Source organism: Rhopalosiphum padi, chromosome 1, assembly GCF_020882245.1.
Source record: "Rhopalosiphum padi isolate XX-2018 chromosome 1, ASM2088224v1, whole genome shotgun sequence".
NCBI classification, from domain to species: Eukaryota; Metazoa; Arthropoda; class Insecta; order Hemiptera; family Aphididae; genus Rhopalosiphum; species Rhopalosiphum padi.
In genome coordinates this window covers 18,961,378-18,977,686 of record NC_083597.1, presented here as the reverse complement: position 1 = coordinate 18,977,686, position 16,309 = coordinate 18,961,378, and the positions used below count along the sequence as shown (strand labels likewise).

The 16,309-nt window shown below is 27.7% G+C and overlaps 2 protein-coding genes across 4 annotated transcripts; one reads left to right on the top strand and one right to left on the bottom strand.

Annotated features, from left to right (window-relative positions):
• Positions 1-499: 499 nt before the first annotated feature.
• LOC132920461 (nonsense-mediated mRNA decay factor SMG7-like) lies at positions 500-7,894 on the bottom strand. The gene is made up of 18 exons (XM_060982871.1): positions 7,791-7,894; positions 7,523-7,729; positions 7,364-7,448; positions 7,171-7,299; positions 6,517-6,638; positions 6,267-6,431; positions 4,916-5,098; positions 4,631-4,820; positions 4,392-4,566; positions 4,147-4,281; positions 3,377-3,452; positions 3,197-3,307; positions 3,009-3,133; positions 2,823-2,944; positions 2,421-2,752; positions 2,153-2,285; positions 1,934-2,092; positions 500-1,873 (listed from the first exon to the last, which is right to left on the bottom strand). Exons 2-18 carry the CDS (start codon positions 7,552-7,554, stop codon positions 1,784-1,786), a joined length of 2,364 nt encoding a protein of 787 aa, XP_060838854.1. The 5' UTR covers positions 7,555-7,729; positions 7,791-7,894; the 3' UTR covers positions 500-1,783.
• Positions 7,895-8,228: 334 nt separating this feature from the next.
• LOC132920470 (zinc finger protein 391-like) lies at positions 8,229-16,163 on the top strand. 3 transcript variants are annotated; one of them, XM_060982901.1, is made up of 6 exons: positions 8,229-8,507; positions 9,373-9,526; positions 9,617-9,772; positions 9,946-10,086; positions 10,183-10,671; positions 15,177-16,163. In XM_060982901.1, exons 2-6 carry the CDS (start codon positions 9,398-9,400, stop codon positions 15,729-15,731), a joined length of 1,470 nt encoding a protein of 489 aa, XP_060838884.1. In that variant the 5' UTR covers positions 8,229-8,507; positions 9,373-9,397; the 3' UTR covers positions 15,732-16,163. The 3 variants fall into 3 exon arrangements, with proteins under 3 accessions (XP_060838884.1, XP_060838874.1, XP_060838866.1); XM_060982891.1 differs by having other exon boundaries at positions 8,229-8,560; XM_060982883.1 differs by lacking the exon at positions 8,229-8,507 and adding an exon at positions 8,630-8,823.
• Positions 16,164-16,309: the final 146 nt, after the last annotated feature.

The following is a 16,309-nucleotide window of genomic DNA, read 5'->3' as shown; positions in this document are numbered from 1 at the left end:
GTATTGTACTATTTTATGGTGTTGGGGTGTGTGGATTGATCAGAGGTATATAAATTATAGTGTTGGGGACGATACTATAGTTCTTGGTCAGATCTAAACAGCAAAAAATCTTTCATTAAGACAAGATTTGAAGAATAGATAGTATGATCAAGGAAGCATAGTTTTTAATTCAAATAAGTCCAAGGTGCCATACCTTATTGAAAGCTTGTGACATTTAGGAACAGTGCAGTAGTGTATGGTTTTTTTTCCAGTTAGCAAGAAATTGTATCGGCGAGTTTGTGAATTGTAGAATGGTTCTCACGAAATCCTAACTCTTCATTTGGAATCAGAGTGTTGTCTTTAATTATGGGGTACATTCGTTTTAATATTAGCTTTTCACACAGTTAAACACATTAATTGAATTTATTTTTCAAAAATGATAAGACTTCAATAATACCAGTATTTAGAAAAGTTTTAAACTATTTTTATTGAAGTATAGTCTAATTTACAGTAGAATAAATTTTCCAAAATACCATATGATTATATTATATATGTTATTATTTTTGTTTATCTGATTCCTGAATAATGTTCATATAAATTTGTTAACAAAGTAATTTTAATTACACCATCGCAAAAATAAATTAACTACATGTCTATACAACACAAAAACAATATTTTAAACAAAAATATAATAAGAATTGTAACAATAAAATTAACTTAATAATAGCAAAGGTGGGGGCGAGGGACTCTGATCAGGAACTTTTTTTTAAAAATGTTTTCTAGAACTTAACAAGTAGTAGAAAACAAATTGTTTATACAATTTTTATTATATAATGAAAAAAAATATTTATTATTTTTTCATGTAAAAATTATTTAACAATTTAAAGGTATTAATTAATTAATTTGTTTTGGAAATATAAATCTAATAATGAATTAAAAAAAAACAAAAACAAACAAACAAATATTCGATTTAGAAAAATTATGACTATTTCAAGCAAATATAAAACAATTATCATTTACAGAAAATTAGCATGAAAAGTTTTCCTTAAAAAAACTGAATAACAATATAGCCATAAATATAATTTTAATTCAGTTTGATATGAATTATTAATTAAACATCACATTTTTTGTATTCCTTCATTATAAAACTATGCAAACATATCAGTCTAGAATGTTGAACAAAAATCATTATTAGATTATCGAACAAGAAAATTGTACAGTTTCAAAATTTAATTTAATTTCTATATTATATTATTGTATTATACGTCACAAAATTAATTTCTGAAACAACACTATTAATATATAACAAATTAAAAAATATATATATTGTAGCAAGGGACAATTAGTATCGATACATTTATCCATTTTTTTTTAAATTTTCATTTAAATTTAATTAGTTCAATAGTCTACAAAATGAAAAAATATTATATAAGTATAAATAATAAACATCAATAAATTCTAGTAAGAAATAATTTTGCACCAAAAGAATAAATTATTTAAAAAAAAGAAAGTACATTAACGTCAATTCATGTAGTAAATTAAAATTTATGAATTAATTAAACAGGTTTTATGTAGTTTTACTACAGTAGACAGTAACATTATACCTATTGCAGGATGTAGATCACATAAATTATAAATCCAGTATTTTTCTTGAAGCCAAATCTGTAGCTTAAGCATGATTCATTTTTAAGATATTATTTTAGTAGTTCCAAATATCAATTTTTCAGCCAATATAATAGGCTTGTAGTTTTGTAATCATTAATAACCAATAGATCATAATTCTATTTTATTTCATTTCATTATATTATGTACCTCCTCCTTCTGATGCATCACGACCACGTTGTTGTTCCAATAAACGCTCAAGTGGTGATGGCCCTGGACCTGACCACAATGACTATAAAAAAAGTTGTATGTGAAAAAATGTTTTTTTTTTTAAATCTGCAACTTATAATACCTGCTGATGGAATGTAGCAAATGATCTGTTATTAGGCTCTTGACTTGTATCCATGTTACGAGGCATCATAACATTAGGTTGATTAAATAGTGAATAATATGGACTGTTATTTACACCATTATAATAATTACGCTGTTGATCATCTCTTATATTAAAATGCTTGAAAAATATGTAAGACAATTAATATAATAAATATATATTTTAAATTTCAATACTTACATTTAAATTATTTTGCAATGGTGAATTATGCGCTGCTTGGGGAGGATTAACATTTGACCAAGTACCATTTGGGTACTGCCCAATTGGAGGTTGGTTTTGCATAAATGGAAACATTGGATGATTCTGTTGGTTGCTAAAAATTTTAAGGATTAAACATAAGTTATTGGAGTTGATTAAGTACTGTATTATTCAAACAATTCGAGAAGAGTATTCATGCAGTTCTACAGATTAAATTTATAGTTTTGTGGAAAATAGTATATTTTCTTACTTTTGAGGTTGTTTAATGCCATCAATCCAGCTGGCTGGTGGTTGTGGCCAAGTAGAGAAGTTTGGTAACGGCTGATTAAACCTGTATGAACTTTCAGAGGATGATGGAAATCCATTCATATGAAGTTGACCAAAAGTATTCATAACAGGATTAATATTAGGCTGGGAAGAGTTTAAAGAATTGACAGGGTGTGGCAATTGATAGCCAATAGGAGTAGGTTTCACAGCATTTTGATCTTTTTCAAATTCTGAAGAAGTCTGATCAAGGTCTTCCAATGACCATTTAGCCTCACTGCTTGATGATGAACTCGGAGATGGAGAGCGAAATTTTACCTATATTATTTAATTGACAAAATAATTATAAAATAATAATTTATAATATACTACGAAGTAAGATATTTACTTGTTTGGCTTCAGTATCTTGATTCTTTTTTAACATTGAATCAAAGTCAACATTACGTAAGACTGGTTTTATATCTGAATTACTAGAAGACTGAAACTTTAAAATACCACTTTTTCTTTCACCTAAAAATAATGAATCATTTATAATAATAATTATCCTTATTTATTATATTTATAAATAACATACTTGAACTAAGTAACTGGCGCTGTTGATATGATGATAATGTTTCAAGATCGGCAGCGAGATCAATTGAATGGGAGTTGGCCGAACTATTTGGTATTATTTCAAAGCTCCATCCTTTATCTTTTTTACTAAAAAAATAAATACAAATTAGCTAAAAATTGATAAAATTAAAAATAATAAAATATTCTTACATTGCTTTAATTAATGAATATGAAGTAGATGAAAACCATACACCAAAATCAATTAAACGATTAGCTCTTAGAGCATTTATATTTACTTTTGTACAGTCATCAGTATTTAATCTAAGGTGAAATAAAAAGTTATATTAATAATCACATTAAAGAGTTACAAAAATGATTGTTTGGTCTTACATGAGTTTAGAATGTACTGATTCTAACATAACAAAGCCTTGGAGCAATCTATCTTCTGGTAAAGGAATATGAGAATCTAATAATAATAAAACATTTTGGAAAATAATATTAGTAAAATAAGTGGAAAAGTAGAAAACATTTTAAATTATTTTTGATTATTCATAAATTGGGAGGAGAACATGGATGCTTACAGGGAAATGCATTTTAAGAGAAAGTTATACCACTTATTTTCAATGGTAAAAACATGTCTATGCAAAACAATCGAAATGGCACCAAAAATTAATCAATGCTATAAATCGGAGATGGCAAACATAATTATTTTTGCGAGATAAATGGATAAATACAATGATACCAAGAGCTAAAATGTTAATAAACACATTTTATATAATTTGATACGTTTTTATAAATGTATATAAATTTGTGATTTTATAAACAAGATTCGGACCACAAATTGATCACTCTTGCTATAAATGATGCAAACAGATTTTATGAACTTATTTATAATTTATAAAAAAAAGCAAAATTAAATGGAACTAAAAGGAAGGTCATCCACAGGTAAATACATTTAAGAAAAAAATAACTAAAAATTACAAGTAAAACTATGTTATAATATAGGCTGGAAAAAGCAGTATAATCTGATTTTTTAATCCAAATAAATTATTATACTAAGTTAATTAAGAAGACACTGGAATTCAAAATTATAAAATATGTACAAAAATAAATAATTTAGATGTTTTATGAAAAAAAATAGAATAATGGTTATAACTCACAATCATCATTGCTTAAATCATTTGATAGTCCATTTAATAATTTACAAAGGCCTGGCCAGATTTGTAAACGACTTTTGAAACCAGGAGAATTTAGAACACTAATATCACTTCTTATCCAATCCAGAATTAGTTTGACTGTAAAATAAAGTAAAACAATATTTAAATTACATCATGTGATATTAATGGCTTAAAAAAAATATTTAAAAATATATTTCATTGAATGAATTGGGTATTTTTTTTAATACCTGCAGGCAATGTATAGTATTCTGAGATATTTTGACTTTCTTTCATAGTGTACAGTGGAAGTAAAAAAGCATTGAGAAAAGTGGCTAATAAATCAACGACAGGAAAACACTGCACCTTAATTGATGTAGATTCATTTCCAATATAGTTATATGCTAACATATTTATAGCCACCATCTAAGAATAAGTAAATATTTATGATATATAAATGATTAATAACAATAGTAGTATTAATAACAACCTGCTGTAATTTAAATGAAGTGAATGATTCAGTAGCAATATGTGGTGTAAATGACAGTGAAAGACTTTTGATGTATCCATCACAAGATTGACGTTTTATTATATCCTTTGACATCAACACTCCATGGAATGCGAGAAATAGTTGAACAAATTCAGTACTAGTAATTTTTGTTTTATACAGCATATCTTGACTAAAAACAATATCAAATATGATGTATCATAATAAATTATTAGTTGATTGGTAGAATATTAAAATTTTTCTTTTTTTTTACAGTATCATATTTACCTAGAGTTGATATATTTATTTAAGGTGAAATTTAAATTATTGACAGCTGCTAAAAATGGGTGTCTAACATTTATGCTTCTCATATAATAAAATACCGTGCTCAAACTATCTCCTCGTGATGCTTCCAATAGAGCTAATTGGTTATAAGGTTGTCCACTATTAGGGCTCAATTGAATGGCATGTCTGTATAAAAGTATAATATTTATGTTAAAGGTATATATAAACATATTCATTATGATAAATACACAACAAATTAATTTAATTATTTCATAATGTTTAAGTTTAATATTGTTATTTTAATTTAAAACTTTTTTATATAATTAAATAAAAATTAATCTAATTAGAAAAAACATTATTTAGTGGCATTCCATGCATTATACAGTGTATTAATTATCTCATACCATGTCACTAAATAATAATATAAAATAAAATACCTAAAAATTTATTTTGTTTTAAGTAATACTAAGAACCTATACTCTATTCAGAATTAGAAAATAAAAGTCGCAGATAAAAACTGGTAGATATCAACAGATCCTTCTAGTTTCCACCATTGACAGCAATGAAAAAGGTTCTACCACCAAATGCTTGAAACCATTTAACGTGTCTTTTAATTTGAATACAGTATAGTTTTATTAAATTTAAATAATAGATATTATTAGATAATGATTATTGAAACAAGTATATGCATTTTAAATTAAATTATCAATATGATCTAGATCGGTAATTCCCAAATAGTGGGTCGCAATCCACTTCCAGGCCACGAAAATATAATACCGGGTCGCAGAATTTAATAAAATTATCATATTAAATTTTATTATTTATCATTTCGTTTGATAATTTGAACTTTTTAGTAAAACTAAATTTTTTATAAATATTGTTGTTACAAATTAACGCTTTAATTTTATTATACAATTCTATGTGGACATTCAAACGTGTTTTATTTTGATGGAGAAAAATATTAATTACCGGGCCAGCTCAAACAAGAGTTTGGTAAATACTGATCTAGATTATTTTACAAAGAGCTCAGTTTATTGTTATGTACATGTTACATGTACATAAATAGTTAATAGGAAGATATGTATTTTAATTTTTCAGCAACAAATATGGTCATAAGTGGCAAGGGTGGATCCAGCATGTATTTACGGTCAGAGCACTTTATAGGAAAAATTATATAATATAGATATAACCCCCCACAAAAAAAAAACATTATGATAAAAATTTATGTTTTTTAATATTTTCCAACGGGGGTGACACTTACCCCCAGTGCCCCCTCTCTGGATCCGCCCTTCATAAGTGGCTTAATTTAAGTACTTAACAATGTATATAATTTATTTATATAGAAATCATGTACCTGTAAAATGACTCAGCTTGTCTATTTTGATTACGATAACGAGCAATATCACCCAAGTGCACCAAACAATATTGACAAATGTAATTGCACGAACTTTTTTGTGGTTTACGTAAATATGTTGATCCTAAAGACTTATTATCCGAGTCACAAAATCCATACAATTTTCTATGGGAATTAATAAATTAATAATATATAATTAACTAAATTGAGTACTATAAATCATAACCATTACTCATTAGCTATTACATACTTATGAAATGGTAGATCCAAATCAAATGTCAAGCATATGCTGTGTAAGAGCATAAGATAAAAACCATATGCAGACTCAAGGCACGATAAGAATAGTGCATTCCATTCATTGCGTTTGGCATTCTAATAAAGAAGTAAAAACCATTTATAAAAATAATATAATATAGGGACAGTCTTGCTAAGAATACTTTTCAAATGTATTTAAATACTTGGTATCTTTCGTATTTAAAATAAGTATTCAAATACACTTTAAATAAATTGTATATTAAAATATTTTTTATTAATAATTAATATTATATAATTAACATTATTTGCAAATAGAAAGGTATTTAAACTTATTTATAATTGATTGGGTTAATAAATATAATACTTTAATAGGTACAAGATATTAGATGAGTAATTATACAGTATTTGTCACAAGGCCGTAACTGAAAAAAAAATTTTGGGGTGGTGCGACATTTATTAAATATTGGTAATAAGAATTTGGAGTAAAACAGTAGAATGTAAAAAGTATTTAGTACTCTAGAATAAAAATATAAATAAAAAATGTTTAAATACTTAACAAGACTGCATAGGGAAGTAAATTCATTAAGTATTAACCCTAGATTATTATATAAATTTAATAATTTGATTGAGTTAACTTTGTAGATAGTACCTTTTTGTCTTTGGCGAGTTGTTGCAGCTTGTTGATATTGTTTTTAAACCCATGATTCCAGAGGTCTTGTTCAACTTTTTGGTCTAGCGCATATTCCAAGTCCAAAGTCAACACTTGCTGGTAGATGATCTAAAAAAAATAGAAATAAATTGTGACTCAATTCAATTGATAAACAATAGTAAATTGTACATACTCTCAACTGCTGTTGATATGCTAATGTTTCGGGGCTGTTTATGTCTTTGGATGTACATATTTGTTCTTTTAGTTGATCGGCTTTCCTGGAAAAGACAATATATAGATATGGTTAATAATAAAAATCTTGACTGAGCAGCACCCAAATGGGTATTCATACTTCAATGTTTGGATGGCCGCGATGGACACCATGGTACAATAGTGTCCCCCCACACATGGAACAGTATAAATGTAATTTTCGTTCAAGCGATCATCTAATTGTGACGAAGGACAGAAACACCACAGGACACCATCAACGACCAATCATCACCGTCCAATGATCTTCGGCATTTGTACATTTGAAGACAATTATTAATATTGTTATAATCTACAAACAGAAGATCGTATCGTAATACATCAGTTCGATTATAGGATTAGTAGTATTACACCTTAAACACTAATTGTCGGTTGTCAGTTTGTCACATACTCATTGAATGTTACGACTACAAACTCTCTATCGAGCCTCAGCACGCGCGTTATCATTTATCAGTTATTACACAACTATAGATAATAATAAAGGAACGCTCACTTTCGGCGGGACTATTATCGAAATAAATACCTTTTAGAACACCGGCTGATAAGAATTGTTTGAATTTGAATACATTTAAAAAAAAATGTTATAGGAATAAAAAGTGTGTTAATTTGTTCGTCTACTAACTTAATTTACTCAGAAGTTCGACTGATTTTTTTTCGAATTCAATTATCGTTTTGGATTTTTCCTGCTATTCTCTGAATAGCGAACACTCGTTGGGCACACTGTTTCGCAGCGACTATCACAACAACAATAATAATAATAATAAAAACGCGTCGTTGAATATGGCGACCTACTAGTCTTGCAACATAGTGGTTGTATATACGTAAATATAGTATATACCATATATACTAAATGATTACGAAATAAAAATGATAAGTTGGTATATATTTCTGTAAATGTGATTTTATCATTATTCTAATACCCCGACATAAATACGTTTTACCTACGAAATCTTCGTGTTTTTAATTTTTTTTTATGACGACAGTGAATTTTCGCCTTATTGAACGTGTCGCTCAGAGTTGACCACCGGAAGGCGGAAAGTCCAAAATCGGTTTGCGGAACTTTGACTGAGGTACTGTTTTATACTACCACTCCTCACCGGTTTGGTTTATCAATTCTCTTTGGGTGAGTAAAAGACAAAAGAAAAAAAATATGACTGCAAAATCAAAACATACTATGCGCGTACGTTGTGATGCTCTTTGTGTTTTTCTCTGTGGTATTGTCGTTTGTCGCAGTGATGTCTTTGAAGTTTGAGCGGTTTGTGTGACGTTTGAAACTTCATTGGATTTACTCCAAACGAAATTATCATCATAGCCGTTGTCGATTTTCTTTTTTTAACGACTTTATTCGCCACTTTAGACTAGTGGACGTTAACGTCTGATGGTGACGTACGTTCTACATAGTATTTATATTAATTTATTATGTGGGCAATTGGAAAAAAAATTTAATTTATATTTACTGTAAATTACGATTTACATTGATTTATTATCAACTCAGAATTTTTGAACTAAGAACCATAATATTATTGTAAAATATAATTTAAAATACGTATTCTTAATTATTTTCCAACAAAATACTTGAATAAGCAGTAATTAAACTTAATTATGCTTATTATCAGATATTGGTGCTCTTGGCTATAACTACTCTTAAGCCATGAAAGTTGAGCTACTTTAAATATAGTTACCACATATGATATTTTCCAATGGAGAAAATTTGTTCCTCTATAATTTTTTAATTTATTATCAATCTTTTATAATTAATTCATTATTTGTTGAATGTTAGGTATGTTATCTAACCAACTAAACTTAAAAATGTTGCCTTTTAGGTATTATATTATATTACTATAGTTGTTTTTTTTTTTTACCAACAATACATAATTTATGATTAATTGCTTAAATTAGTATACTAATGTGATCATTAATATAAATGTGTTTTAGATTATATAGAAAATATAGAAAAATAATGAATAAAAAAAAAGATAGATGGGATATTTGCCGCACATGTGGTAACGCAGCGGATGTTGAAATATTTGGTCGTGATGGAGTGGCTCTACAGCTTGAAGAAAAAATTAATTCTTATCTTCCTATTACAGTAAATAAAAAAAACAATTAGTTTATTATAATATTTGAATTTTTATAAATCCTATGTTTTGAACCTTGTCTTACTATATTTCAATTATAGGTTTCTAAGAATGATAATCTACCACTCAAATTATGTAATGTGTGCATTAGCCGTTTAGAAAATTGTCATTGTTTAATTGTATCAACTATTGAGATGAATAAAACATTAGAAGAAGTTATGAAAAAAAAGCAAATAAAAAATAATTCCTATAATTTTGTAAGTATTAGACTTATACTTAAATAATTCATGTATTTATAACTAGAAAATGTATTCTTTTTATACTTCAATATAGAGGTATAATAAATTATATTATATCGCTATTAGGTATACTTAGCTTTAATAGGTACTTAGCATTATTTCAGTTTTATTTTTTACTGTTATTATAACAGGTAAATATGGAAAATATTGAAGATGAAAATATTGAAGATATTGATCAAGGGAATGCACAATCCATGGGAATTATGGATATAAATTCTGCTGATGAAGATGATTGTGGAGGAATTGTTACTGTTAAAGAAGAATATTTAGAAGTATTATTAATATTAATTTTTGTTTGATGATTTTTGTATTTCTTAATTTTTTATTAAATTCATTATTTAATCACAATAATATTACTTTTATTTTAGTATGAACCGGTGGATGTTGTTAATATTGGGGCTGATGAATTATTTGATGATGCATCTGACGAGTTAGATATGGAAAAAATTACAGAGGAAGATGATGGTGAGGAGAATGGTAAATTTCAATGTTTCAAGTGCCAGCGTGTTTTTGATTCAGAGACCAAAATGCGACGTCACATATTTATTCAACATAATCCCTCAGAAATGGAATGTTTCCATTGTTTTGCTAAATATGAATCTATGTTGCATTTTGAGCGTCATGTTGCTACACACTTCACTCGAAATGAATATCTTTGTGATTTTTGCCCTACTATGTTCAATCGGGTGTCTGGACTACTTGATCATTTAGCCAAACATAAAGTCGATCGTCAAAGATTTACTTGTCAAGAATGTGGAAAAGTGTTGGCAAACAGACTTTCTTTCACTATTCATCAACGTACTCATACTGGTGAAAAACCTCATGCATGTAAATATTGTGACAGGACATTTTCTCAGGTAAGCATATTACTACAATATTAATTAATACTAATATGCTTTTATGCTTAAAGATCACTAATTTAATGTCACTATTTTATATTCTTTTTATTTATTAAAACTAATTATTAACTTCTTTATTTCTAAATAATTTTTAGTTTTTAACAGTATATCAATGTATTATAGAAAATTCAGCTCACAATTAAATTTGATACCACCCTAGTCCAGCGGTTCCCAATATTTTTAGTTGTGTGGACTACCAATTTTCTAAAAAAAAATATGAGGACTGTTAATAACTAATAGCACACCTATATACACGTATGTATATAATATATATAATGTTATTAGGTATTTAATAATAATATTTATCATTTTAAATAAATACGTTGGTAATGTTAATATTATATTATGGTCCATCACCCAGTTTTACGCTGCTCACTCCCCATGGGTTGGGAACCGCTGCGCTAGTCTGTTATATCCTCGCCTGCTAATAAAAAAAAACACCTATCACTTATCAGTCTTATCTCTAATTAAGTGTAAATAGTTAAAATGTTTGAAAGATGGAAAGACAGATCAAAATTTAGAGATTTTGAGTTTTAATCCATGATAATTATGCCTGGTAGCAGGTAACTAACAAATTGATAATTTGTTATTAATTCTTGTAATAAATAACAGTCCCGAGATGAATGAATTTTTAGAAATTATAAGATCATCAGTAAAAATTAGGAATAGGAAATGATAGTTCACAATTACGTTTTTAATATCACTATTCAATAAAGCAAACATAAAACATGTTTTCCTTAAATTTATTTAGAATTTCATAGATTGGTAAGTTGTTTTTCTTTTTATTTTGTCAATTAAGCTTTGTTTAGCTGTTTACGAATTTAAGATGAACTATAATATGAGATGGAACAGGAACCATTGGATTTTGGCTTTTGAAGTTCTTAATACCTCAGCTTATCTCGAAAAGTTTATGTATGATATTTTTACATGATTTTATTTTATTTTTTGTTGCTTCTAAGTGTTGTCAGAAGTTTAGCTTAGTCCTTGTTGAGTTTTACAATTATATACCTAAGACATTCTTCGTTCAAAATAGAAGTTCTCTTTGCTTCACAATTTTCTTGGCGAGAAAATATTATTACCATGTTTATATTTCCCGGCTTTTCAGCCATTTAAGCTAACTTAAATTTATTTCAAATATTATTTACTCTATTGTTAAGTAGTTTTACGAGATGAATCGGAGGAAGTAGCATGGAATATAGGTATGATTGAGGAGGAAGTACAGTTTGAAAAATAAACATAAGAAAGTTTTAGGATAGTTGAGGTAATATTTAGGTAATATTAGGTATTCTAGGAATGAGGTCGTTTACAAGTTGTTTTTTTTGAACGGATGATGTGGAAATAAGCGTCAGATATTTTTGTAACTTGAAAATGCTGTTTATATTAAAGAATATATCTAATAAGTAGCCATGTTGTATAGATTGGAATTTTGGACAGTGGATATTAAATCAGAACAGAGGAAAAGTTCAATAGATATGAAAATAATAAGGTTGATAAATGGAGTGACTATGAATGCTAGAAATGAGTTAATCAGGGGTTCAGTAGAAGTGACATCAATTGAAGATAAAATGAGGGAGAATAGGTTTGATATGGTTAATGGGAGTGCCCATATCATTTTGTAGAAGGAAAAGAGAAGGAGAGGAACATTATGGATGAACAGAATAGAAAATGACATAAGAATAACTGGTTGGTTGTGGGGGAAAGGGGGTATAGAGTCATATGCAGTTTTAGAGTAAAAATAGATAATAGTTGGGAGTGAAACTAGTGAAAGGCGAAGAAAAAGAAGAATAAAAACATCGTTAAGCTAGTTTCTCCTATTTCTAAAGCCAGCTTGATCTCTTAAGTACTGTACTTTGTAATAAGTCTCACTGTATGGATTAATATCCTAATTGGTCTATAGTTATTAAGTTAGAATATGACAATTCTAAGTTTCAATAATTCAGATTAACTTAAACTAGATATATGTATAGTCTATATATTTAGACTTAACACTGTACATTCGATAGCTCTAATTCTGCATCACTGGTACTAATACAACAATTATTAATTAGGAAGTAAGTTAGGTGACACAAATTGAATGCCGTTAACTTTTGACTTAGTATATACAAAACTATGTATAGTAGTAAGTTTAAAAAACGATCTGAAACCGTTGTACCATTATCTCTATTAACCCCTTTTAGATTACCTACCGTTTTTGAAATCATTTGGTTCCTTTAAACATTTCAAAATTCCGCCACCTTGGAACAAAATATGCTACATACTACATACAAATGTAATTCTTAATGCAATGACCATAATGCTGTGGGTTATTTCTTAAAAAAAAAACCTGCATCTAGCAGTGAACCAAACGTATTGAAGATACATTTGACCTGAAAAAATTGGAGAATGCAATTGTGTCGGGGACACATTGCGTATTTTTAGTTTTTACAGTTGTTTATTTGTATAAATATCAATAAATAGAATAGGGTAATTATGAGGAATGTAATTACCACTAATTATTAACTTCTCATTGTTAAAACTAAAATTTACTTATAATTCTTTGATACTTTGGATTACAAATAGGAATAACTTGAGTAGACAAATCTTCATGTACTGAAATTAGGATCTACTACCACTTTGTTAAATACTCATTAAACTATTTGTATCACACATATATACATAGTAATTGTCTAAGCCTAACTCATAATCAATTAATATATTATTATTTATTATTAAATATTAAGTCAAGTTGAAGTAAATACTATTTATACATGATAACTCAAGCGATATTACATTTAAAATTAACAGTATAGTTTTAAATAACAACAATTTTGGTAAAACCCAAATAAATATTAGAAAATTAATCAATATTTTTCTTATCTATATCATTGAAAACACTTATAATTATATTTTCATTAGATGAGCTTTGTTTATTTCTAAAATATTAAATTTAAAATGAAATTAGCTAAAAAATAATTTAGGTTTAGAACAATTTAATGTTATTAAACGGGGTTCTTTATAAATAACCTGGATAATATTATGTAGTACATAATATGTACTATACTCTGTCCAGCGAGAGAATGCGCCGCAAACCGACCAAAATCAGTTTTTCTGCGCATTCCCCAATGATACTCAGCGATAAGCAAACCAGTTTTGATAGCATGGCGACGCGGGGGTTCCGCAGAATCGACGCGTTCTCTCGCTGGATAGACTATAATGTCGGCGTGATCCAAAACTTTATTTTTGCACCTAATTTGTTTTACGAGGGAATATCATCTATAATCTATATAGAAAACCGCTAGATACATGATTTATTTTTGTTTTTTCATGGTCAATATCTGCATTCGCATTACGCAGTAGTCTACGTATTCTAATGTTGTCTTGTCACGAACAACAAGGAATCCAGGCTAGAGTAACCACGTAGTTTATTGAAGCTTATTAATACTTATGTTGCATTATGTTTATTAGTCTTAGAAATTAGAATGGTATATTATTTTTAAAAATCTGGGTATTTTAGGGTTACTAGATTATATTTTCTGGAACCCGGGACATTTTGAATAATATATATATTTTTTTTTGATCATTACATTTTTTTTTATAATGAATTAAGTATGCAACTATACAAGCAATATTATATCAAAACCTATTACCTATTCATATTATTTATAAATAATGGTTTACTTTCGTTTTTCAATCAAATTTTATGGCTGTCAGTGAAATAAAATCAAACAAATGTTATAATAATTCATTGGTCAGTGTTTGGAACTTTTGGAGTTTAGGGTTTAACCTATGGATTTTACTAAATATTTGGCTGATCCATGAACTTGTTTTAATAATGATTTGTTTACTAAAATTTGGTCGTAGAATTCTTCACAAGATGTATCTACTATTCTACCGTTCTTGAATTTGTCCATGTGCTGTTCGAGTGAAAATAAACATTTCACAGCTGAATTTGAACCCAGCAAAACCAAACTTAATTCAACAACTTTTTTGTTATCACTATAATTTGTAGGACGATAATGTTTTCTCCTTATTGAAAAACAGTATTTTATCGAGTAAAATTTTAAAACCGGGGACAAATCACTGTTCCGAAACACTTTCTCGAGACACCGGGTAACTTTGTTATAAATTGGTAGTGTCTCAGCAAAACCGGGACGTATGGCAATCCTAGGGTATCTTGGCATTATTATTACTAAGCTGTATAAGTTGAGTATATGTATATATATTAGTAATGATATATCTAGGTCTTTGAAATAATAACTTAAAATAGATAAATAATTTTTAGTTTTAAAGGGAGCTGCATGACTTATTGTTTCAATACTTCCACTGGGGGGTTATATTTTATTTAAAAATATATTTAAATATATAACTATACTGCGTATGTATCACATATTGTACTATACCCCAAATAAAGATATATTATGCATTATTATTTAAAATGTAATATTTTAGGGTATTAAATATTTTTATAAATACCATTGTTGTAGATTTCATCAAAACAATACCACGAACGAACTCATACAGGAGAGACAACTCATCACTGCGAATTTTGTGGCAAGGGATTCAATTCAAAATTGACACGTGACACACACCGCCGTATTCATACAGGTGAACGTCCATTTGGATGTAAGAAATGTAATGCTACATTTCGTTGCCTAGCAAACTTACGCCAGCACGAAATGGTACATGCACCAGTTAAGCCATTCCAATGTGAGATCTGCTTGAAACGCTTTGGACGACCTGAAAAAGTGCGTGTTCACATGCGTACACACACTGGTGAAAGACCATACAAATGTCCAATTTGTGGACGTGGTTTTACACAAAAAAATGATATGCTCAAGCACACCAATGTACATAATAAACCGCCCCGACGGACCAATTCACAAATGAAGAATTCCGAAATAGTAATTTCAATTGATAATAAATCACCACATTATAAGAATGTAAGTATAAAAGAACTACAGGAAATGTGTTATGATGTCTCCAATAGTTATGAAAGCTCAGAAAATGGAAACGAAACAGAAAGTAGTTCAATGCTTTGATGAAAGATTAATTGATTCAATATGTCACGTATAAATTATTCTGATAAAAATGTTTTGTTTATTTCATTAAGTCCTAGACTATTGTTAAATTTATCATAATTATAATTAAATATAATTATAAAATTATTTTTTTACGATATATATATATATATATATATACAATGTACATAATGCTAATTGTCAAGTATGATACAAATTAATATTAATATGATATACTATTAATTATCCTTGTTTTATTTTAATTATGCATAATACAAACTATGCATAATGTGTTACTTGAATATTATAGTGATATTAATGTTCTATTTACATTCAGTTAAAACTGAAAGTTTGAGTATATTACGTATATAAAGGCTATGTGTCCTACTGCTCTATTATTATGTGTAAATTGTGTAATTATCAATAAATTATAAATGTGCAACTTAGCCTTTATTTTATTTTGTTATTTTTTATGTATACCCCTAAACTATTAGTTTTATTAAAATATCGTCCAACTGCTACCAAAAAAATTATACATATATATATACCCAATAAAGAATCTTAATAAATCATGTTTATTCTTATTAAAACTTGTGAAT